The sequence below is a fragment of the Biomphalaria glabrata genome, chromosome 1, assembly GCF_947242115.1.
Source record: "Biomphalaria glabrata chromosome 1, xgBioGlab47.1, whole genome shotgun sequence".
NCBI classification, from domain to species: domain Eukaryota; kingdom Metazoa; phylum Mollusca; class Gastropoda; family Planorbidae; genus Biomphalaria; species Biomphalaria glabrata.
In genome coordinates this window covers 15,228,213-15,252,599 of record NC_074711.1, presented here as the reverse complement: position 1 = coordinate 15,252,599, position 24,387 = coordinate 15,228,213, and the positions used below count along the sequence as shown (strand labels likewise).

Here is a 24,387-nt window from a genome sequence, read left to right as displayed (position 1 = left end):
ATTGTCATGCATAGATAAAAGTGATGTCTTGATCTATGACTTGATCTCCTACTTCATCTATGTCTTGATCTATTGAATTTGATTTTCACGTTAATACCAATTAAACTACATTGACCATTTAAGGTCAAAGATTAGTCATCTTAAATAAGGGCTTCTAAGAATCTAAGTCCCATGGTTGTAGCCACAGTCTTTCCCCTGGGTACAAAGGAGCAAGTAACAAGCTCTACTCCATATTTAGAAAGTTGAAAATTGATTTTGTTTCCGTTACCAAATTCTCGTCAGAAATGAAGATTGATATGTCCTAGTCTAAACCTCTATCCGTCTTGTCAGCAGTCCGAAGTACAAACCACACGGAAAGTTAGCCGAAGTAAATAGCAAGTGTAAAGCACAATAGTATTGAATTGAACCCAGTGGGGAAAAAACTAACCAATTAGAAATAGTTGCAACGAACCAATGATTTCAGTAATATAGTGACCAAGACGAGGCAACGAACAGCTCCATTGAGTCAGTTAGGTCTCTTCTTATGTACTTTTACCTATGTGATCAATAAGTACACTACTACATAAGTAAGAGTGCAGACATTAGAACCAATTAGATCTACCATTGGCCTATTGAATATCACACCATTCCTTTGTATATTCATACTGACACTCATTACCATACAAACCATCTTGTCGACATGCACTACTTTCTTGTCAAAAGAACATGTTTCAAAACACCAAAGCATCCCCTTCAAACAGTGAAATGTGAAGTGGCAACACTTATAACTCACAGTTCTTTCCCAGGTGAAGATTTGTTTTGTTGTTTCTAGCGGAGATTTACAATTTCCTCACTTCAAGTGAGCAACAACCCAAACGTCTAGCAACTTCGACTTAGGGAAGCAAAGTTCTACCCCATCAATCTTCTAATCCAGTGATGCCCAAAATACGACAAGCGGGCCAAATCCGGCCACCGACGTGGTTTCATCCGGCCCACCAAGTCGTCGGCACATAATGTAGAAAATCCCCACCTCTTAAAAAAAAAAGTTGAAAAATACATCTACGTTAGGGCCTTCACTTTTTTCTGCTGAATTGGTATCATGACCTTTAACATGAAATGAAAGGTTTAATATGAAATATGGACTCTGAATGTAGAATATGCTGTATAAATGAACCGATCTTTGCCTTTTTTTTTTTTTTTGTGGAACATGATAATAAACTAACATAATTGTTTTATAAAGAAAGTGTGGCTTTTTAATACATGTATATTAACGCCATTATAAAATGACGGCATTTTAGATTTGAGCCGCGAATAAATGATTATAAACAATATATTACAATATCCCAGAGATTGAAAGCTCCATGGGTATAGGCCTATTGACCAAAAAGAGACAAGAAAACAAATCGAGTGGTAAACTAGCTCCAAAGTTGCCCATTGTAGAAAGAGACAAGAAAACAAATCGGTGGTAAACTAGCTCCAAAGTTGACCATTGTAGAAAGAGAGAAGAAAACAAATCGAGTGGTAAACTAGCTCCAAAGTTGCCCATTGTAGAAAGAGACAAGAAAACAAATCGAGTGGTAAACTAGCTCCAAAGTTGCCCATTGTAGAAAGAGACAAGAAAACAAATCGAGTGGTAAACTAGCTCCAAAGTTGCCCATTGTAGAAAGAGAGAAGAAAACAAATCGAGTGGTAAACTAGCTCCAAAGTAGCCCATTGTAGAAAGAGACAAGAAAACAAATCGAGTGGTAAACTAGCTCCAAAGTTGCCCATTGTAGAAAGAGAGAAGAAAACAAATCGAGTGGTAAACTAGCTCCAAAGTTGCCCATTGTAGAAAGAGAGAAGAAAACAAATCGAGTGGTAAACTAGCTCCAAAGTTGCCCATTGTAGAAAGAGACAAGAAAACAAATCGAGTGGTAAACTAGCTCCAAAGTTGCCCATTGTAGAAAGAGACAAGAAAACAAATCGAGTGGTAAACTAGCTCCAAAGTTGCCCATTGTAGAAAGAGACAAGAAAACAAATCGAGTGGTAAACTAGCTCCAAAGTTGCCCATTGTAGAAAGAGACAAGAAAACAAATCGAGTGGTAAACTAGCTCCAAAGTTGCCCATTGTAGAAAGAGAGAAGAAAACAAATCGAGTGGTAAACTAGCTCCAAAGTTGCCCATTGTAGAAAGAGACAAGAAAACAAATTGAGTGGTAAACTAGCTCCAAAGTTGCACATTGTAGAAAGAGAGAAGAAAACAAATCGAGTGGTAAACTAGCTCCAAAGTTGCCCATTGTAGAAAGAGACAAGAAAACAAATCGAGTGGTAAACTAGCTCCAAAGTTGCCCATTGTAGAAAGAGAGAAGAAAACAAATCGAGTGGTAAACTAGCTCCAAAGTTGCCCATGGTAGAAAGAGACAAGAAAACAAATCGAGTGGTAAACTAGCTCCAAAGTTGCCCATTGTAGAAAGAGAGAAGAAAACAAATCGAGTGGTAAACTAGCTCCAAAGTTGCCCATTGTAGAAAGAGAGAAGAAAACAAATCGAGTGGTAAACTAGCTCCAAAGTTGCCCATTGTAGAAAGAGACAAGAAAACAAATCGAGTGGTAAACTAGCTCCAAAGTTGCCCATTGTAGAGACATGAAGAAGACACGTAAAAAAAACAACATTTCAAATCTCCCCAAATTGAATGTAAGTACTAGATCAATGGTTTCAGGTCAATTTCGTTTAGTTTTTGCACCTTTTCAGTCATGTAGCCAGCGACACGAGTGTCGGAAATTAAAATGGATCGTAGGTCAAATTATGTTGGGCGTCACTGTTCTAATCTGAATTAGTTTTTTTCATTTAGTTCATTTACACATAAACGTCGAAAAGGGCCAGTCCTAGACTTTCATTGCCAGAGTTCAGCTGACTAGCCGTGCTGGACAACCCAAGATTGAAACTAATGGGTGAAAGATGATCAAAACCTGACAAGTGGCTAGCACTTGCTGCTTTGTGACGAGCCAAGATGACACTTGAGTGACAATGGCCACTGACATAGCTGTGTCCTTGACGGATCACCTCCTCAACTGTGTCACAAAAGAAACGAACACTGGAATGCTATGGAGTCTTTCACTTTGGAGGAATGGAAACTAAACAGCTAGCGTGGAGTTGCTTTTTTTTTCCCACCATGGCGAACAAGATCCAAAATCCAGCAATTTTAACTAGCAATACAAACCGCTAGTTTTCGTCATCAGACAACTCAACGTTAACATGAATCCACGCCCAACGGTTCTCACACTGTAGTGATTCTGTTCTTTTGTTGAACTCGGTTAAGTCAAGATAGAGCACATGTCTTCAAGCAAGCACCCACTCTGCGTGATTTATACCGCCTATAGTGGCCCATGACACTAAGTAGACCATTTCTAATGGCTCTGTTTGTCACCGTCAGCTTCTAGCCAGCACTTCAATACAAACACAAAAATAGTGTCCATGTCATTATCTTCTAGAGAGCACTTTAATACGAACAGACAAACTGTAGTTCCGAGGGAAACGTTTCCTGTCGCACACGGACACACATACACACATATATTGGGAGTGTCGTGAGATGGGAGATGTACTGTAAGTAGAACTGAAAGATGTACTGTAAGTAGAACTGAAAGATGTACTGTAAGTAGAACTGAAAGATGTACTGTAAGTAGAACTGAAAGATGTACTGTAAGTAGAACTGAAAGATGTACTGTAAGTAGAACTGAAAGATGTACTGTAAGTAGAACTGAAAGATGTATTGTAAGTAGAACTGAAAGATGTATTGTAAGTAGAACTGAAAGATGTACTGTAAGTAGTGCTGAAAGATGTACTGTAAGTAGAACTGAAAGATGTACTGTAAGTAGAACTGAAAGATGTACTGTAAGTAGAACTGAAAGATGTACTGTAAGTAGAACTGAAAGATGTACTGTAAGTAGAACTAAAAGATGTATTGTAAGTAGAACTGAAAGATGTATTGTAAGTAGAACTGAAAGATGTACTGTAAGTAGTGCTGAAGGATGTACTGTAAGTAGAACTGAAAGATGTACTGTAAGTAGAACTGAAAGGTGTACTGTAAGTAGAACTGAAAGATGTACTGTAAGTAGAACTGAAAGATGTACTGTAAGTAGAACTGAAAGATGTACTGTAAGTAGAACTGAAAGATGTACTGTAAGTAGAACTGAAAGATGTACTGTAAGTAGTGCTGAAAGATGTACTGTAAGTAGAACTGAAAGATGTACTGTAAGTAGAACTGAAAGATGTACTGTAAGTAGAACTGAAAGATGTACTGTAAGTAGAACTGAAAGATGTACTGTAAGTAGAACTGAAAAATGTACTGTAAGTAGAACTAAAAGATGTATTGTAAATAGAACTGAAAAATGTACTGTAAGTAGAACTGAAAAATGTACTGTAAGTAGAACTGAAAGATGTACTGTAAGTAGAACTGAAAGATGTACTGTAAGTAGAACTGAAAGATGTACTGTAAGTAGAACTGAAAGATGTACTGTAAGTAGAACTGAAAAATGTACTGTAAGTAGAACTGAAAGATGTACTGTAACTTCATGATGATAGTAACAATTTAATCATATGTTAAATAATTTGTACTCTCACATTACACCTCACGCATTCAAATCCACGCCAAGTGTTCAAAACATGACTATAGATTCATTAGATTGGTCACTCACAAGCCATTGTTATTTGAAATGATGTCTCTTCGTAAACAGACGTTTTTAGAATTTCAATGTCTTTTGACAGCTGGTGTAAATGTATTTAATGTGTAGTACATAGTTACACATTTAAAAATTGTGTTTTAATAACGGATAATATTTAAAAATATGAAACACTAATTAGATCTGGGTCAGATAAGTGGTGCTCAACTTTCTTGGCACATCACCGTGTCATGGGTCGAAAATGGCCCGTGTGCCATATTTTGGGCATCACGTTTTTGGCTACAAAAATAAACAAACCTGACTGGGTGCTGCTCGTATAAACTAAAGCACTGGTGCCAATATCTGTGTCATGACTCTACTTTGTATGTTTACGTATGCACAGTGTATTATAAATTCAAAGTAATGGAGCAGGCAGATCATCATTAGCTGTCGCACCTATTCTGAGCACGCTGACGACAAAGATGAAATCGAATGCTCAATAGCGCTTGACGTTGTTTTTTGAAATATGAGCGTAAACACAGACACAACACCAAGACAATGTGAGACGCTCAAAATATTCGTGGACATCTAAACCAGACATTGTTGCAACATACTTTGAGTATATTATACTGAGAGGCATATTGCAACATGGTGATGCAGTACTGCATACAAAAAATACAAATAGTTGTAATACATTGTCTTGGGGAGGAGGTAAGAAAGAGTTGCTCATTGATTAGATTAACAAATACTACTTATAATTAGCTCTCTTTGCAGAAGTCTACTTATCTATGAGACTTAATTATTTTCTTTTTAAGATAAACACACATACATACACACACACATACATATATATATATATATATATATTGTTATAAACCTGGTGGTGACACAGATGGGGGTAGTGGTGTGTGTGTAGTCAGCCGACGCAAATCGCCCCAGGCCAGCGCTAGACAAGCGGTCAACCGTGACGAGTTACGACGATCAGCCGAGACGAGTGTCAACACGGTGGTTCGGGAAGGATCGACGGCGGTCCGGGAAGGATCGACGTCGTGAACAGAGCTCAGGAGCGTCACGAGAGTTGTAGTCATCTGACCACCTAGAAACGTTGAGCGGCGTTCTGTCCGGTTCGAGAAGGCCAGTAGGGACCCTATATAAAGAGCGGAGTGTCGCAGTCAAGACGGTCGAGAAAAGGGGCTCAATACAGCAAGGTTCAGAAAGGAGGTTCACGACAAGAGTTCAGAACACGGTCGACTACAGCACAGTTCAGCGGTGTGGTTCTGTACGGAGCATTACGACGGTTCAGTGCGGAGTACTATCAAGTACAGTTGAGACGAACGGCGTCTTGATCTTGGTCTGCGATCGAGTCCGACACAACGAGCCTAGTGTGTGAAGTCAGTCCTGAACTGTTGAACCCAGTGCAAGCCCGGAACGAGACGGAGAGGCCAGAGCAAGATTTGATACTGCGGAACGGTGTTATCGGAGAGATATTTGTACAGTGTACGTGTTGCCAATTGTACAGTATTGGCTGTTATTTTATTCAACTATTAAAGTGTTACGTTACTTTGGAGCCCTGAGTTGTCAAGTTCTTTAAGTTGGTGGTGTATGGTGCAGTTTGCAGAGAGCCTGGATAGTGAGATTCGTAACAATATATATATATATATATATATATATATATATATATATATATATATATATATATATATATAAACGTTATAAATAAATCAACTGTGAAATAAATACTTAGAATGCACGAAATAAGAAATGTATGTTGTGCTTATTTTATTCAGAGGTTACTTTCCCTGCGATTATAAAAGTTGCATGAAAGTCTGCAGTTTTCTTGAACACTGTAGTGCTTACGTTTGAACTATATTACAGATTGTATTTATGGGTCCACGGAGACCTTTTGGCACCCACTATGAGCCAATGGCTGGGAATCAAACAAGCCAGGTGAGGTGAACAGCACTCACACACACAGACGTGAGTCGTGTCCTCGGAGATTCATTTCAGTTCCGACCTCGCTAGTTAGAACTCTTTTGCCTTCCAGACTCTAGTCTTTACACTATTTTATTGGTAGGCATTCCGTTAATGTGATTCCGACCTCTAGCACAGCCGCTATTTATAAAGAAAACACAAAGATTACTAAAAAAACATATTTTGTCAAGAAAAAAATGTTTAAATCGCTTTGAATATTAAAAACAAAAAAGAAAGAGTGTCGCTGTCATCGCCACACAATCTGATCTTATTTCTTTATAGTCGTACAGCTCAAGTGGGATAAAGTAACTAAGAATTAACCAACTACTAGATTAAACAAGAACTGAACATTGTGACTACCATTCAACAAGAGTAGTTACTGCTAACTAAGGCAAGAGAAAGAGAGAATCAGTAATCAACTTTCTGTAGAAGGTTTGGCCATAATCTATTATCGGACTGGATTTCCCGCAAGAGCATCAGTAGACATCAGTAGACATCAGTATATCAGTAGACGTCAGTATATCAGTAGACATCAGTAGACGTCAGTACATCAGTAGACGTCAGTAGACCTTTTCAAAAGCGCTCATGATTTTTTTTTATCCCAGTCCTCAAACTCCCCCCTCCCGTTCTACTTCTCAGGGAGCGACAGATTGTCAACAGGAACCCATTAGCTTTAGAATCCACTATTTGTGTGTGTCTAGGTGGCATAACTCAGCTTGGCCGGCATCCTGGACGCGCTCTGCTCTCCAACCTTTCCAACAAGAGCAGACAAGCAACCCCTGTCTTGTGGGACGGCTTCATGCTTAGATACACACAGCTCTGTAAATACATCAAGTAAGTGATTGATCTCCAAGGAGACTCTAATAAAACTACATTTCTGAAGCTTCATTTAAAAATGGTGTTGCATATAAATAATGTAAAGATGTAAGGACAGACGGACAGACAAATTCACATAAAAACAATAAACAGGAAAAAAAAACAGAAACAGAAAAGCAACATAAAAGGGTGGACGGGCTTGTCACTGCAAGACATTCTATTCAAGGCATAAGACAGAGGGGAATGGAGAAAGACGGTTCATAGATCATATGTGGTGTTCCCCAAACGTTCAACAGGCTAAGGGACAGGTGAAGGTGAAGAAAAAGTTGGATGATTAATACACTCTAATGATCTGAGTGTTTCAAACAGGTGTGTCATGACCCACTTAATAACCAAAAATAGTCACAAACTATTTTCATTACAGTATAGAAGTAATAATTAAATCACTTAAGAAACAGGTAGACTAACATATATATGTCAACGGATACCTCTATTTGTGTTTGAACCATTTGAATGGCTAAGTCTGCAACTCATCGGAGCTAAATACTTCCTTCTTGCTTTGCAATTGAGTCAAATGAGAGTTCCATTCATCACTGAATCTCAAGATACTGCATAGATCTAGGCTTCCATTATCCCTAATGTTTAGCATTCATTATCCCTGAGTCGGATAGAAAATCCCCAACTAAGACAGGGATGAAGTAGAGCAATAAGTCTTTGGCGTGACGTTTACAATGGGAATAAGAGTTTTTGTTGTTGCTAGTACTGGAGAGTATGTTTTGATTGTGTAACCTGGCGTGTGCCCGTAGAGAAAACTCGAGTGATTGTAAGGGGGGGGGGTAGAGAGGTGCTCACGGCGAGCAGGCTGGCTATAAATAGACAAGAGAACCATTTCGTCAGCACTCTGACTTAGGGTGTCTATTTCCAATACCTCGGTTTCCAAGAGTGGATGGCGCGGATATAGATAGCAATAGGGAGGAGAAAAATGACTGGTGGCTGGGGAGGGAGTGAAAGAGTTGAGTACGCACGTGGTAGTGTGGGTGTTAACTACGCGGGGAAAGGTTCATCTTGAAGTGGTCACGTGCCTCCATTAAGATGATTAGCACACACAAACAAACACACTAATTCCCTCCCTCTGACCCAGAAACATTTGAAATCAAAGTAACTCATTTATTTCTATGACATTTTTTTACAACTAAATTAAGTTCTTGGTCTGCCTTGGAAACACGCCTCTAAATATTTGTTTTTTGTTTTAACTGAAGCACACGTAAACAATAGAACTTCAACTTTGCTAGAACTCCAAGATGGCTGTCTAGTGGTGTGGATTGCGCCCTGGACTGTCGACTCGATGGTCCCTGGTTCGAGCCCTGCCTGCCGTCATTCCCCGCCGTCCTGCAGGAGGTTTGGGCAAGGAGGAGATCATCTTCAATTCCGAAGGAACATCCGAAACATCTCAAAGTTACTTGTAAAATCAATGTAGCGTGCTAGAAGAGAAGCAAGTTTGATGCTTTCAATTTCGTATTTTTCAATCCATACTGAGTCTTTTTTTTTCTCTCTATTTGCTATATTTGAATCATCCAATGTCTGTTAGGTACATTTGAATCCACAAGACAGAGAGGTTATTTAATGTTCAGTTTACAATCCTTTAAAATAGCTATTATGAACGTGTGTATTTGTAGAGAGAATAAACTGTTTGTAGCCGACGGCAGCGATGCACAGTCACAACGTTCGACCACATTTAATATTCGCATAGACGCTTTTGAAAGTCAATTAGAAAAATTGTTTAGATAACATGGTCAAGAAAATAATAGCAGTTCGCTGAGCTAATTCAGCAACTGTTACTAAAAGCTCTAAAAAAAAGTTATACAAATAACTAATCTAGATGTAGCTTAATCAAGGAAATTTCAAAGCGTGTGTATAGTGTGTGTGTGTGTGTGTGTGCTTGTAGAGAGATGACTACTCCAGTGAGCAGAGTTTGAAAAGTAGACCAACCTAGATAGTCACGTGTTGTTTTATTGTATAAAGAGGTGAAAATGTCAAGCTAACGAAAGTGAAACACTGGCAGTTGAGCACATGTTTGTTCAATTTGAACGCAATGACATACCTCCAGAGGCGTGACACTGACACCAGTGCGGGAGAACATGACCTATGACCTATCCGTACCGACATACAGTAAAACAGTATTGAACAGGAGAAGAGTTAGGAGAGGGGTGAAAGGATGGTGGCAAGCGCGCGTTCATTCACAGATCAAATATGTCTTGTACAGAGGAAGTTGTTTGAACCCAGGGCTTTTTATCAAGACGTGCAGAGATCAGCTTTTCACTCACTCAGTGTAATGTAACTCAGAGAGGGCGGGTTTAGTTTCAGCTGCAGTGTTGCGCATTCAAAGGGTTCGTGTTTTCCTTTCAGCAGTCAGCAAGATGACATAGAATGCAAAATGACACAAATAACTCCAAACACCATAGTGATATATCGATTTTTTTTTACAAATAGCGAAGTGTACAGTACAATACTAGAGAATTTAATGTGTGCCCTGGGGTAACATCTCTTTTGCGAAACTGTAGGAAAAGGGGGGGGGGGATATCTCGGTGGTTTCCGTGCTGCCTTAAGCGCTCACCGAAAAAAAACTCAGCTCGAGTTGAATCTCAATAAGTAATTTTTGGTCCACACCCGGATCGAACTCGTGCCCTTTGTATTGATAGACAAGATGTGCCACTCAGCTCACAAGTCGCGATGGACAATTTTGATAATGATGGGTGAGCAATGTCTAATCAATTAGTGATTAGACCGTCTTCGTAGAATGTGCTGTTGCTATAATATTTTGACACAGTGACAGTATGATAAATATTTTACTATTTCTAGTTTATAGCTCAATGAATGTAAACTTGAATCTAGGATTTGTTCTAGAAAGTTAAACAAGCAGACAACTTCTGAGGTAGGCCTAAACAATAATTTAAAAAAAAAAAACTTTGTACACGTCTACTAAGACTTCTAGCGGCTAAAGAGTTAAACACGTCCACATCGGACACCAGGGGGCGCCCTAATTGCTCACGACCAATCAAGGAACTCTTCACAAGGAGCCAGAAATCGAACAAGGCTGCCCACTTGTCAGGAGTGGTCTTTTGTGTCCGGTGGAGATCAATTTCACAGAGGTGTGACCAGATAAATAAGTCAGGTCTAGGACACATCCAATTGTCAGGTCTAGGACACATCCAATTGTCAGGTCTGCGTAGTTTTAAAGCTGAAGGCAAAGTCACTTTCTTTTGTAACACGCACCTCTACTTATGGCAATAAACAAACGCAAACATGTTTTGGGAGAAAGAAAGAATATTATATCAAGTGATATTTGCAAACTGCTGCTTCCATTTCAAAGTCCAACAAGGTACATTCAAATCTGAATACTAATGTGTTGAAGAGTGAGCAAGTGAGCTGTTCAATTGAACATAAGTAATACAACTTTTCTTATTTTCAGAGCACTCAAGAATTCTAAATTTTAAAAAAATACGTTACCACACACATAAAGAAAACGTTTATTAGTAGTAAGTTTGATGAACCAATGATCTTCCCAACAAATGTTACCGAACATCGATACACAATATTAAATGTCACAAAAAGGAAAAGAAAAAAAATCGATGATGCATGACAATAAGTGTTTTGAGGGTACAGTCGTAAGGAGTACAGGAAGCCTTACGTCACAGCACGCACAAACATGTATGTGTACGCAGACGTAGGGAGAACTGCGTAAAAAACAACATAAGGCGGTATTTGTTTGCTTTACGCGAGGACGTCATCGATATAGGCCAGTGGTGAGATGATGGTGGACATGATCAGGAGGTGATTCAGACGAACGTGCGTCCGATTACAAGGGCGGACTGGGTGTCGAAATTGGCCATGGCACTACAACCACTTCTCATACTATGTAAATAGTTAACAATGCACCGGAAACGGAATGCACGCGAGGGTAATACGTACATTTCATTGCTACATGTTCATATATATATATATACTTATTAAGTTGTCCGGCAAGGGGGGGAAATCTTTTTATATAACACCTATTAGAGTAAGGCACAGGTCAATCACTGTCATTCAAAGAGGCCCATTCGGTTACCGGGCAATTGCTCGAATGCCCATATCAGCAGTATGCCACTGCCGCCCACAGTATACCCCCCCTCACAAAAAACCCACCACGCTTAATGCTAAGAATAAATTATTCATCAAGGCTGCCAAACTAAGCCCAATGATTAGTGACATCCTGGTCCCATATTTAGGAGGGAGCCCGAGTCTGCAGCCAGAGAGACACGATTGGGCTCGTTTCCCGTTCTAGTGAGTCACGTGGTAGAACCGAGTTGGTGGAACAGGGAACTGGGAGGAACAGCAAATACTAACTCATTTATGAGTCTCAGTCTCTCCACTTCTTCAGCTTCCTGTTTCAGTTTTCACCAAATGTTTCATTCAATAAATTTGCCTAGAGCCAGAAGAACAGTTCAGCATACACTTGTTACGTAAGTTTCTGTACAAGACCACCTATATATATAGGAGTAACAATCACTAGCTTGATGAATCATGTTGCTCCATTTTAAAATGGAAGACCTATTTCTACATCAATAAAAGGCAAAGACCTGACTGACTGACCGACTCATGGGGAAAAAATAGAGGGAAATAAAATATATGCGATTTAAAAAAAAAAATGGATTTCCTAATCGTGCTTAATTTGGCACAAACACAATCAAAATAAAAAATAAAAATTCTAAAAGCAAACTTTTTTTTTCTCTAAAACAAAAACAAAGATTGCAGTCAGTCGTGTAAATGTGAGGGGGGGGGGGCATGGCACATTGTGAACACTCCATCGCCTGACTGACCAAAGAGATATCAACTTATGTATATGTATGTATGTAGACACTCCATCGCCTGACTGACCAAAGAGATATCAACTTATGTGTGTGTGTGTATGTAGACACTCCATCGCCTGACTGACCAAAGAGATATCAACTTATGTGTGTGTGTGTATGTAGACACTCCATCGCCTGACTGACCAAAGAGATATCAACTTATGTGTGTGTGTGTATGTAGACACTCCATCGCCTGACTGACCAAACAGATATCAACTTATGTGTGTGTGTGTGTATATATGTATGTATGTATGTATGTGTGTAACAATCTGCCCCGTTCTAAAACATGTCAAGGTTGCAGAATGTTTTTCTCGCATGTTTCAATTCAGTCACAAATTACGCCCATGATGAAACGTTACTCAGTGAAACGTCTGAAATGCGAAGCAATTCCACGCGAAATTGAAACTTTTCACCACACTTGCGTTTTGACATTTAAAAGCAGGACATTTGAATTTGACTAGTGGAAGGCGGACGAAGCCAACCCTTGCTTACTACATCGAGGGCGCCATAAACAGGTTGGCAATCTCAAACTGCAACGTGGTGTCAGTAACGTGGGTCAGGTTGCCTGTTCGGTTCAGGCAGACACAAATCCGGCTTAATTGGCTCGAGCAGCCAATGTAAAAAAAAAAAAAATGTACGAAACGGCAAATGTTTGAAGCTTTTCAAAGGTGAACTGTTTATAGGAACGGAGAGAAAACGAAATTCATGATGTGTTGTGGAAGGCAACAGGTCAGTGTAAGGCACAGGTCAGTGTATGCCTACGACACCCACATGTCAAGTTAAAAACAAAATAAATATTTATTATAATTTATGAAAGAGTTGCTTTAAAAAATATAAACTCTCTAACCCCAATAAGAAAAATGTTCTGTTCAAATAAGAATTCACTCGCCGAAGTAAAATATACTAAATAAAATGAAAACTTAACAAACCATGATCTGTTAAAATATGAACTCTCTAATCCCAGGAAAGTGTATCAAATGAAATGCTAACTCTCTAATCCCAGGAAAGTGTATCAAATGAAATGCTAACTCTCTAATCCCAGGAAAGTGTATCAAATGAAATGCTAACTCTCTAATCCCAGGAAAGTGTATCAAATGAAATGCTAACTCTCTAATCCAATCAGAGTGAATCAAATGCAATGCTAACTCTCTAGTCCAAGCAGAGTGTACCAAATGAAATGCTAACTCTCTAATCCAATCAGAGTGAATCAAATGCAATGCTAACTCTCTAGTCCAAGCAGAGTGTACCAAATGAAATGCTAACTCTCTAGTCCAAGCAGAGTGTACCAAATGAAATGCTAACTCTCTAATCCAAGCAGAGTGTACCAAATGAAATGCTAACTCTCTAATCCAATCAGAGTGAATCAAATGAAATGCTAACTCTCTAGTCCAAGCAGAGTGTACCAAATGAAATGCTAACTCTCTAATCCAAGCAGAGTGTACCAAATGAAATGCTAACTCTCTAATCCAATCAGAGTGTACCAAATGAAATGCTAACTCTCTAATCCAATCAGAGTGTACCAAATGAAATGCTAACTCTCAAATCCCAGGAAAGTGTATCAAATGAAATGCTAACTCTCTAATCAATCAGAGTTTACCAAATGAAATGCTAACTCTCTAATCCAATCAGAGTGTACCAAATGAAATGCTAACTCTCTAATCCAATCAGATTGTACCAAATGAAATGCTAACTCTCTAATCCAATCAGAGTGTACCAAATGAAATGCTAACTCTCTAATCCAATCAGAGTGTACCAAATGAAATGCTAACTCTCTAATCCAATCAGAGTGGTCCAAATGAAATGCTAACTCTCTAATCCAATCAGAGTGTACCAAATGAAATGCTAACTCTCTAATCCAATCAGAGTGTACCAAATGAAATGCTAACTCTCTAATCCAATCAGAGTGTACCAAATGAAATGCTAACTCTCTAATCCAATCAGAGTGGTCCAAATGAAATGCTAACTCTCTAATCCAATCAGAGTGTACCAAATGAAATGCTAACTCTCTAATCCAATCAGAGTGTACCAAATGAAATGCTAGCTCTCTAATCCAATCAGAGTGGTCCAAATGAAATGCTAACTCTCTAATCCAAGCATAGTTTGCCAAATGAAATGCTCATAAAGTGATATTCTGTGTATATTTTATACGATGTTTGAAAGAAAGAAACCCGAGGGTTTGATGGTTGCCTTCAGGTAACGTCCGTGGACTTACAGGGAGACAGGTACCTACACACAATCTAGGTCATGCATCTCAGTTCTTATTTAATTTTGTATTTCCATTGACCAAACTGAATACATATTCATTATACCCTCGGCACATTCAATAATGAGTTTAAAATCTGATCCACTTTAGAAATATTAAAACGACGCCTCAAGGAATAAGCTAGTGAAATATCCTTTTTATTTTCTTCATTAAAGAACACCCATGTTTAACCTCTAAGCAATAAGAATAAAAATATAGTGTTTTATCTTTAGTGCATTCTTAGAAAGGGACAAAATCTCTGCTTTACATCTACCAAATCTGTTGTTTCTACGGTGATATGCGTCGTGCATAAAATCTAACGAAGGTTTTGTATGGGTAAAAATATATGAGTAGAAGATTTGAACTAGCTTACACTAACGCTTTCAAATGACCAGTGTAACAACCTAATGAGTCACATTCGTTCAGTCCAACACTCGACCAGCAAGTGAAGAAAACACTGAGGAGCACTATGGCCTGCCTTCAGTTCACTCCCCTCTTTCTCTTGTCATTATATCATCAGCTTTTTAAAAAAAAAATATTTACAATGTGTTTATAGTAGGATAAAAAGCTAATGAAATGAGTGATGTATGGTTTAATAATAAATCAATACACACACACATGTTGCCAAAGATGAACTCTATTTTTTTTTTTTTTTATTTTTAGTTTTCTTTTCCACCTGTTTTACTCCCTCCCCGATGTTAGAATGAAGCCAGTTTTGGAAAACAACAGAATTTAATCATTTCTGATCGGGTTTCAAAGATAAACTTATTGCTGTGTCTTATGGTGGAGCTATTACAATGGTGAATGTAATTGATCTTTTTTTTTTCACAAAAAGATTCTATATCCTCTCTGCTGACACCAAAACTTGTAAAAACTGGTGAAGACTCCCAATAAGTCACCTTTCGAATTAGCATTCAGACTGGAACGTAAAGTACGTTCTCCATTAGCACGTAACGAAGTTAGGACTAAACTCAGTTGCAGTTATTTAATCACAGTGAAACCTTTACATCATCTGTCCTATAGATCGCAAAGTGGAGACCATGTTAGCACAGTAAATCCATACTTTCTGACATTATTATTTATTGTACTAAATTGAAACAATTAGTACCATGTCATACACGGACATTGCTATATTGTTCATGATCTAAGAGATATGATGGGTTAACTCTTTCTCTCCGTAATTATTTACCACGTTCTGGTGGAATCAACGTTTCATCGTCAGTTAGGAGAGAAAGAGTTAACATGGATTTTTATTATTCCAGAAGAAGACTCTGACGACCACTTCATACTATCAAGGTATCATACAGTTGTTTAGCACCATGTAACGTTTTCTTCCCTGGGCTAGACAACTAGCAAGACGTTTACACCTAAGCATGATGACTATGTGTCAGGCCAGATAAAATGGTAGAGAAGAATGACAGATCAAGAAAGTATCGTCGAGATCCACATGTCCCACCCGACACAGAAAGATAAGCGCAGAGATGTGTGCAGCACGTGATACTGTATGTCTGTTGAAGGAGCGCACACAACATACAGGCTACGTACACACCACCAACACTAGGTAATCTAGCACAAAACCAAAATGGTTCAGATACATGAACAAGTCATTCAAACTTAGAAAAAACATATTCAATGAGACTATACTATAAACTTGGTTTCTAAGATTTTTGGTACTCTAGTGTGGGATCCATATTAGTGCTAATGAGATCATTCTCAACAGCGGACTAACAAGACTTAAACTCTGACAGCAAGCTTAGATCAATCGCTCTACTTCACCGCCACTCAGAGAAGAAAAAAAAAAGCGTTCAGATAAGTAAACCAAAGAAGAAGATAAAATAAACACACACATATACACATGTAAATATAAACTGACTCACCAGGAGGCTTTTCCTTCTGCCAACATGGCTTCATTTTTTTGTTATTCCTTTCTCATCGCCGATAACCTGCCAATATATTTACAGAGTTTAGAATACACACACATTGCTAAGACCTAGAGCATGGATAGGAAAAACACAAGCTAATATAATCAAACACTATACCTGGCAATGACACCCAGCCAACGGGAGCTTCTAACCCTACATGCAAAGTAATGGATCAATGGACGGGAGTAGATCGTATTGTTTTTCTATTGGTCAACTTAGCCCATGACTAGAAATGTTGTGCAACATCTGCAGCGGTTTATCAATACAGTTTTGGATATGAATGTTGACGGCAGTTATGAATGTTTTGTGGTTTATGTCTAAATTAATTAGTTTATTGATTATTGAGAATAGATCTAATATATTACTATGAAGTTTATTTTCTTCAGTATATATTTCATATTCAGAAACAAAACAAAAAAAAAAAAAACGCTAAAACGTAAACGCGCTAAAAACGCTGTCTTCGCATGAAACAGGACGTTTTAGCGATACCAGAAAGAAAATTGGTTTTGTGATATCCGAGCGCCTGTCTGTCACGTTAAGATACGCTTCTGCTGAAAAATTCGATCGCCTTTATCGGAATCGAAATGTTTGCAACGGCTTCATTTTGACCTTCTGAAAGCGAATACCTTGTGTTTTGAAAAGTAAATGTGCAAGCTGTTTTTGACCATATATTATCTATATGCATCATTTTAAAAACAAGTCTTGTAAAAGTAAATGCTAGTGTATTACAGTCACTTCTCTGATTAGTAAACTTATAAAATGACATGTACTCCTATGTAGATTCCAGGCATTATAGCTGCATATGCCAGGGTTCGACACACCAGGAAATTCCATTTCTACAAGCTGAGACTTTTATATATCAGAAGTGATTCTCATCAGATACGTACATTTTGTTCTTTATATACTGGCTCATATTTGCTCTTGTTTTTTTTTTTCTCCAATATCTAAGGAAAACTCTTTCGGTGTGGCTACGACAGGCGAAATTTTGTTTTGTTAGAAACAGTGTGATATCAAGCAAGTGTGTGTGTAAAATACCACTTTTATTTTTACAAAGCTTATATCAACTCTATCTGTATGGTAAAAAAGTTTGTACATATTTCTTCGACACCCAATCTCGGATCAAGCTGAAAATTTGTACAATTATTTCTTTTACCTGACAACACAAGAATCAATACCAAAAAAAAAAGTAACCAATTAGTTAATTAACTATTGTAATTAAATATTTTGTTTGGTATCCCTAACACGGGAGAGAAACTGTACTTGACTGAACCTGGTGGTATTATCTGAATTAGCCTCTTTAGTAGGTCGCCACTTCGAACAAGCAATAGGTAGCTATACAGTATTGATAAGCTCTTCACTAGTAGTTTGGTTGTTGTTTTATCATTGTTTTATCAATATCAATATATCACGTGGCTAAACAGATGTTTGTTTATGATTGGTGAATGAGATCCATTGGTAAAATATTTCTAATCGCACAGATTTTTGTTGTTTGTCTAATTCCATTCCAAATTGAATTGCATGACTGATCCAAACTAATGGATACAATAATTTGAATAAGCTTTTTGGTTGTATTTAAAGTATGGTTTCTTGTTTTCTTCATCCCGTCAATCCATCCATGTGTTTCCCCTGTCAACTGTTTTTAGTTGTTCCTATGTTTTCTGTTTCCCAATGTCCCAAATTTTTGTTAACACAAAGACGTCCACAGACCAATGGTCCGTCAGAGAGAAGAAATGGGACCGTAGTGACGTGAGGAAGATGGGTGGAGACTTGGAAATCGCATTAGCGAAGACGTTTTGAAATGAACTCTTGAATGCAACGTTTCCAATAAATTTTCTTGGGCGACGACATTCGCAAAAAAAAAAAAACTCTATCAAAGGTTTTACTTAAAAGAAACGACATCACTTAATCTAATAATTAAATGTTCTTAAAACATCGTTTATAATGTAATTTTTACTTCATTATGTCATTAATACTCAATTATGGATGTTTCAATACAAGATAGTTGGTTCTTGAAAAGAAAACGCTCCCACGACCACGACCTCTCTTGCAGCTTTCGTGAACACGCTGCGCGAGCACCACAGTTTGAGAAACACTGGTCTCACTTTTTGAAGGCGATGTAAAGTGCGATGTGACGGTCTGCCATTTTGTTGAAATTTCACATCTAATTTCACGTTTTTAGATCTAAGTTGCTCGAGTTTAAATTCGAACTCAAGCCTCCATGATGGAAGGCCGACATGTTTTACCACTCAGATAGTCAAGTACCAGTATTTATATAAGCTTTTATTAGCCTATTGGGCTATATCCGTTGTCTATTGTTTATTTTAGTTTAAAATTAGTAACGAAAAAACCTAATCATCTACATTAATGTGATTACTGTTATGGCCACTCGTAGCCGATTTAGTACATTTTCCATATAAAATTAAATTAATTAATTACGACATGTTCACTGACTCATGTGTTGTCATCGACAATAAATAATTGTGTCAATCTTCAACTTGATCCGGGAACGGGAAGTGGGAGAAATCCTGGGAACGGATTTGGACCAAAAAGTAACAAAAAGTTGTGACTAGTTCCTTTTAATTAAACTCAGTTCAAACTTGAAACAACAAAACAGAAGGAAAACAAAAAACTTTTCCTTTCAACCCGCGATCTCCAAGGAGTTTGAATAATGACATGGCATCTTCAGTTTGGCACTTTCAAAGAAAACTAGGTATAGAGTTCAATATCAATCTACACTGTTCGAGGTTCGGGGGTCATGCCATTCTTTCAAGCCTATTGAAAGGGGACAGGGGCAGTAAGCCAAGGTAATTAGATGTGCTGATGGGTCTCCATGAAAGAACAAACAAAAAAAAAAAAAAAACAGTTAAATGATTTATTATGTAGTCAGAGGAATGCCTCAGTTTGCATAACGACCTAAAGTACATTGATATAATAGTTGATTTGCTCCACGATACAGCACAATATACTCTTATTTGTTTAAATAATCCAAGATGCCTCAAAACCAATTCTTTTTAATATTAAAAGATGGTCTTATAAGCTGGCATTGATACACCGGTATTTTAGTGATTCCTTTACCGTGGAAGTGCTGTGTTTTGGAGGGTTTTCAAAACCATGTAAGAAAGCTATAGCAAATAAGAAAATCCGGACATATAAAAACTATATTGTAAGAAAGCTATAACAAATAAGAAAATCCGGACATATAAAAACTATATTGTAAGAAAGCTATAACAAATAAGAAAATCCGGACATATAAAAACTATATTGTAAGAAAGCTATAGCAAATAAGAAAATCCGGACATATAAAAACTATATTGTTAGAAAGCTATAAAGAAAATCCGGACATAAAAACTATATTGTTAGAGAGCTATAAAAGAAATGCGGACATATAAAAACTATATTGTTAGAAAGCTATAAAGGAAATCCGGACATATAAAAACTATATTGTTAGAAAGCTATAAAGGAAATCCGGACATATAAAAACTATATTGTTAGAAAGCTATAAAGGAAATCCGGACATATAAAAACTATATTGTTAGAAAGCTATAAAGGAAATCCGGACATATAAAAACTATATTGTTAGAGAGCTATAAAGGAAATCCGGACATATAAAAACTATATTGTTAGAAAGCTATAAAAAAAATAAATCCGGAGAGATCCCAATGAATAACGACCAAGCAGAAGGACATGCTAACTAAGAGCTCAGGCTTGTAGAGGGAAAACTTCAAAAGAGATTTGAATGGAAAATGGTGTTGAAGCAGGCCATGGCCATCCATGGGTTTTAGCGCCACTGGGATGGACAATTGAATATTGCAGTAATGCGGTACGATTATTTTAGTTTGTCTTAAGATGAGAATATTAGCTAGTGTCAAAATTTCTGTGGGACTGCATTCGTTTAAGAGAATAGTAGCTAGTGTCAATATTTCTGTTGTGTGTATCCTGTGGTGTGGGTATCTCAATACACTGTGCACTCAGTGGTTACAAACATAGCTTGAGCCACTTGACAACCTCTTGTGATGCTACTGACTTATTCAAGTGAGTACAGTTAAGTCTGGTTAACAGCTAATGTATGTACTCAGTACTCACCCACAAATTCTGATCACTTATCTCTCGTACAGTAGGAACACATCCACATGGCTCACATTACGAAAAATAAATCAGATATACCATGTCTTCAGTTTCATTAGTGCTACTGGCAGAAATGAAAAAAAAAAACGGGATGGAAAAGAGAGCTTATGCTATACAAACTCGTAGGCGGCTCATAAGGGTTCGATTTACTCACAAATTACGCCAGACAGAAACTGATTCATATTTATAACAGTGACCACAGAATAACTAAGAAAAGAACCCAAAACGCGGTTTCAATGTTTAGGTAGGCCTATACCATATGCATACTCAATTTTGTGAGCAAAAGAATCTTAGGACCAAAAGTAACTGTTGGCGATTGTTTCGATGCCAGCGAAGGTGAAATTAAATTTAACAAAAGCGCTTTTAGTATTTGATTTAGACACGAGAGACAGGCGACAGACTAACAATAATGTAGACGCGAGAGACAGGGGACAGACAAACAATAATGATTTTTTTATTATTATTCTTTGAGAGATAAAAAAAAAAGCGGAGACGCTTAAAAATACAGACAAGGGAAGATAAGCCACTTTTAAATATAAACAGCAATAACAATGAAATCGATACGACAGTCTAAACAGAAAAAGATGAAATCCTAAGATACAAGCCAGCGTACCTTGTGTACTTATAGTATGTGCTTGTTGAGTTCAGAGGATATGTGATTGAAAAGAGAGGGTGATAAATAGTACACTTTTTATTCAAATGAGAAAAACTTATAAACAAACATCTGCATTAAAAGAAAGCTTTTTTTTTTTCATTATTTTGAAACATGATATATATATAATTTCCGAATTAGTTCAATAACTTCAATATCACAAACACACACAGATAATACACACTGGTTTTAGGAACTCTCATCACTTCAAGATCACTTTCTTCCCTTTCTAAAAAAAATGGAATTATCCAGATTTGTGACGTCATATTCCGATCACTTATTTCAGCGAAGTGTAAGTAGCCTTTCAAAAATAGACATTGAGAGATTGAGATTGGGTGAGCATGTGGTCTGACTGTCGATCCGAAAGCCTCAAGTTTCGAGTCCTGTTGGAGAAAAAGCGTTGAGCATAGAAGCATATCAACTCAGCTTCACCAGACTTGCAGACTTCCCCTGGATGCAAATACGTGTTGCGCTAGGCACACAGTGTAATTATATTGCTTTCAAGATGTGTCATTGGAAACTAAACTTGAGGAACTGGAGGACTTTCTATTCTGGAGGACCGCTACAAAACATACACCCCAGTTGACTTAAACTAAAGCTTCTTGTGGTATTTCCATCACTGACTTTATTTTCACACCTACTTTTAGCTCACCCTTTCATTATCCTACTCGCAACATGGTCAAACCGCAAAAACTCAAAACCACAAGTCACAAGTCAAATAACTCAAAACCACATGGTATACAAGCAAAATATAAAATACTTTGGAGAAAAAAAATAGCAACCTAACAAAAGGGAAAAAAACACATTTACAACTATATCTCTCAATAATGAAGCAAAATATATACATCAATAATATAGAAGTTATTTTCCTTTTTCTATATAAAACAAAATTATTAATCATCAATAATTAAATGACTACTTGGTTAAATGTTTTAATTGATTCATGTTTTATTAGGTACAATAAAAAATTGTTTTAAGTTTCAACTAGATACGAGATTGGGTGTGGGAGAAATAACGTATACAAAATTATTACCAGACGACTGACAGAGTGAGTAGATATAAGCTTTATAAAAATGAATCATTCATTTCAAGCTGAAATTTCGCACACTATAATATGGCTGGTTGGCTATGGTAATAGAGCGCCGCGCAAATAACGCGAACGTCGTGGGTTCGATCCACATACTGGCCGTTTTTTTTTCTTCTTTTTTTTATCATTTGAATGTGAAAAGGTCAATTGAACATTCGTGACAATACATTTTTTTTTAAATTTCAGAAAGTTCGTTGCATTAAAAATAAACTCAATAAAATCGATATTTTACACAATTTTCTATGACTTGTTCTATTAGGACAGAGATAGCAGGGGTCTATAGATCTACTGTTTACGCACAGATCGTGCACTTACACGCTGTCTGCTCTAGCGGGCAGTAAACAGTCAATAGAGTCAAACTATTCTGTTGTCTGATCTAATACTTTGATACAAGAAATGTATATTTGACAACTTAGACTACTAGTGCACTTCCAGTATTTACCTGATGAGGAATCCCCTGGCTAAAAGTCTAGGTCCCAGTATACACCAAGTCTAGCATAAACTATGCCCAAATCACCTGATCAAACGCTTGGTGAAATGACACATACGACTGTTGGACTACTCATTGCGAAATTCGTCAACGACCTATCTCTAGGTTTCGTGGTCGATAAAATGGTAAATAGGTCAAGCATATTTTCTTTATCACACAGTTGCCACTTACACAGACATATACTCCCGTCTCTCTCTCCCTCTCACTTTCTAGAACACACAGACAGCCACATACCATAAGGTGTTTACCTTTCAACTATTTCTATACATCTCATCCCATTACGTTACGTTTTTTCAGGAATGCTTAGATTAAAATAATTACATTCATAGCTCAACTTACACTACCGCTATTTACATATTATATAGAGCATAGGTCAGTTCATAAAGCTTTTTCAGGCTTAAGCATTATTTCCTGGTTACTATCACAAAGTCTTCACTACAATAGGACTAACTACAGACAGACGAGCGGCTGTATTGTAGCACTGTTATAACATGTCGTTTATATAGGCCTACTGTATTCCACCCTGCGCCTGCTCCTAAAGAGTAGAAAGTCCCGGTATTATTAGACAACCAACCAAGCTTGCTAATTTGGCATCAGTCTTTGTTTTCTTCGCTTCAGCTGTTTCACCTGGCACAAGGAAAACCTTGAAATAGAACGAGTCTATATATAGACGCGAATGTGACAGAAGCAAACAAGAGACATAACGCAGAGCTAGTCTATGGCTATATGTGTACAAATGTGAACACATTTGGTGCCGAAACAATGCTCTAAAATTGAAAGCAATATTAAATGTACGTAGCGTTATGTGTGTGTGTACAATCCTATAAGACGAATTTAAATGTCTATTGAACAGATTCACCCTTATGTTGGCTCAGAATGAAGTAAACCACAAAAGTATGACTATAATCAACAAATACCAACAAGAAATGACTTATATCCCTACTGCTAGCAAGTCTATGTACAAATGTATTTATATTCTTACTTTTCCTGAACTTGTTTTAAAACACACTTTCTTAAAAGGGAAACAATCTTGAACATCTAACTAATGAATTGAAGAAGAAAAAAAAGTCCAATCACGTGACTGCAGTTGCCACAACACAGATGATAAATCCAAGTAGCATAGTAACAATAAAACGTCTTATTGTGGGCCAATAGTACACGTACTAACCAGGACCAGCAGATCTCGAGCCAAGTTATTTGGAAGTCACTAAGTAATCCTTAGTAGCAACCAACAGCTAATGGTGAAAATCACACTTAAAAAGTTTTCATTGAAATAGGGAAAAAAAATGACCCTATAGAAGTGGGCGTGGTGAGACGCCACAACGAGACCATGGCCGTGAGTAAGATGCGGTTAAACAGTGCGCACGCAGTCAATCAAATCCATACACTTGGACACAACACTCGGTGACACAGATGGCGCCACATCCCCCTTTACCTTTTTATATCCTGTCCTCCCACCTCACCCCACCCCAAACCACCGCACACCTGCCTTATTAATATGTAGGGCAGTGCTACATAATCAACGATGGGCTTTAAACCACGCCCCAGTCACCACTCATTCTAAACGACACACTAGCTGGCCA

At 37.6% G+C, this 24,387-nt stretch overlaps 1 protein-coding gene across 5 annotated transcripts in view; it reads right to left on the bottom strand.

Moving 5' to 3' along the window:
- Positions 1-24,387, bottom strand: part of LOC106073093 (phospholipid-transporting ATPase ID-like) — a 94,748-nt gene that overhangs the window by 56,921 nt on the left and 13,440 nt on the right. Inside the window, exons 1-2 of one of the 5 annotated variants that reach the window (XM_056024406.1) lie at positions 23,973-24,237; positions 16,406-16,471 (exon numbers count right to left, since the gene is read on the bottom strand). In XM_056024406.1, coding sequence (XP_055880381.1) covers positions 16,406-16,439 — 34 coding nt within the window. In that variant the 5' untranslated portion in view covers positions 16,440-16,471; positions 23,973-24,237. The other 4 variants (XM_056024398.1, XM_056024389.1, XM_056024385.1 and 1 more) reach the window with 4 other exon arrangements.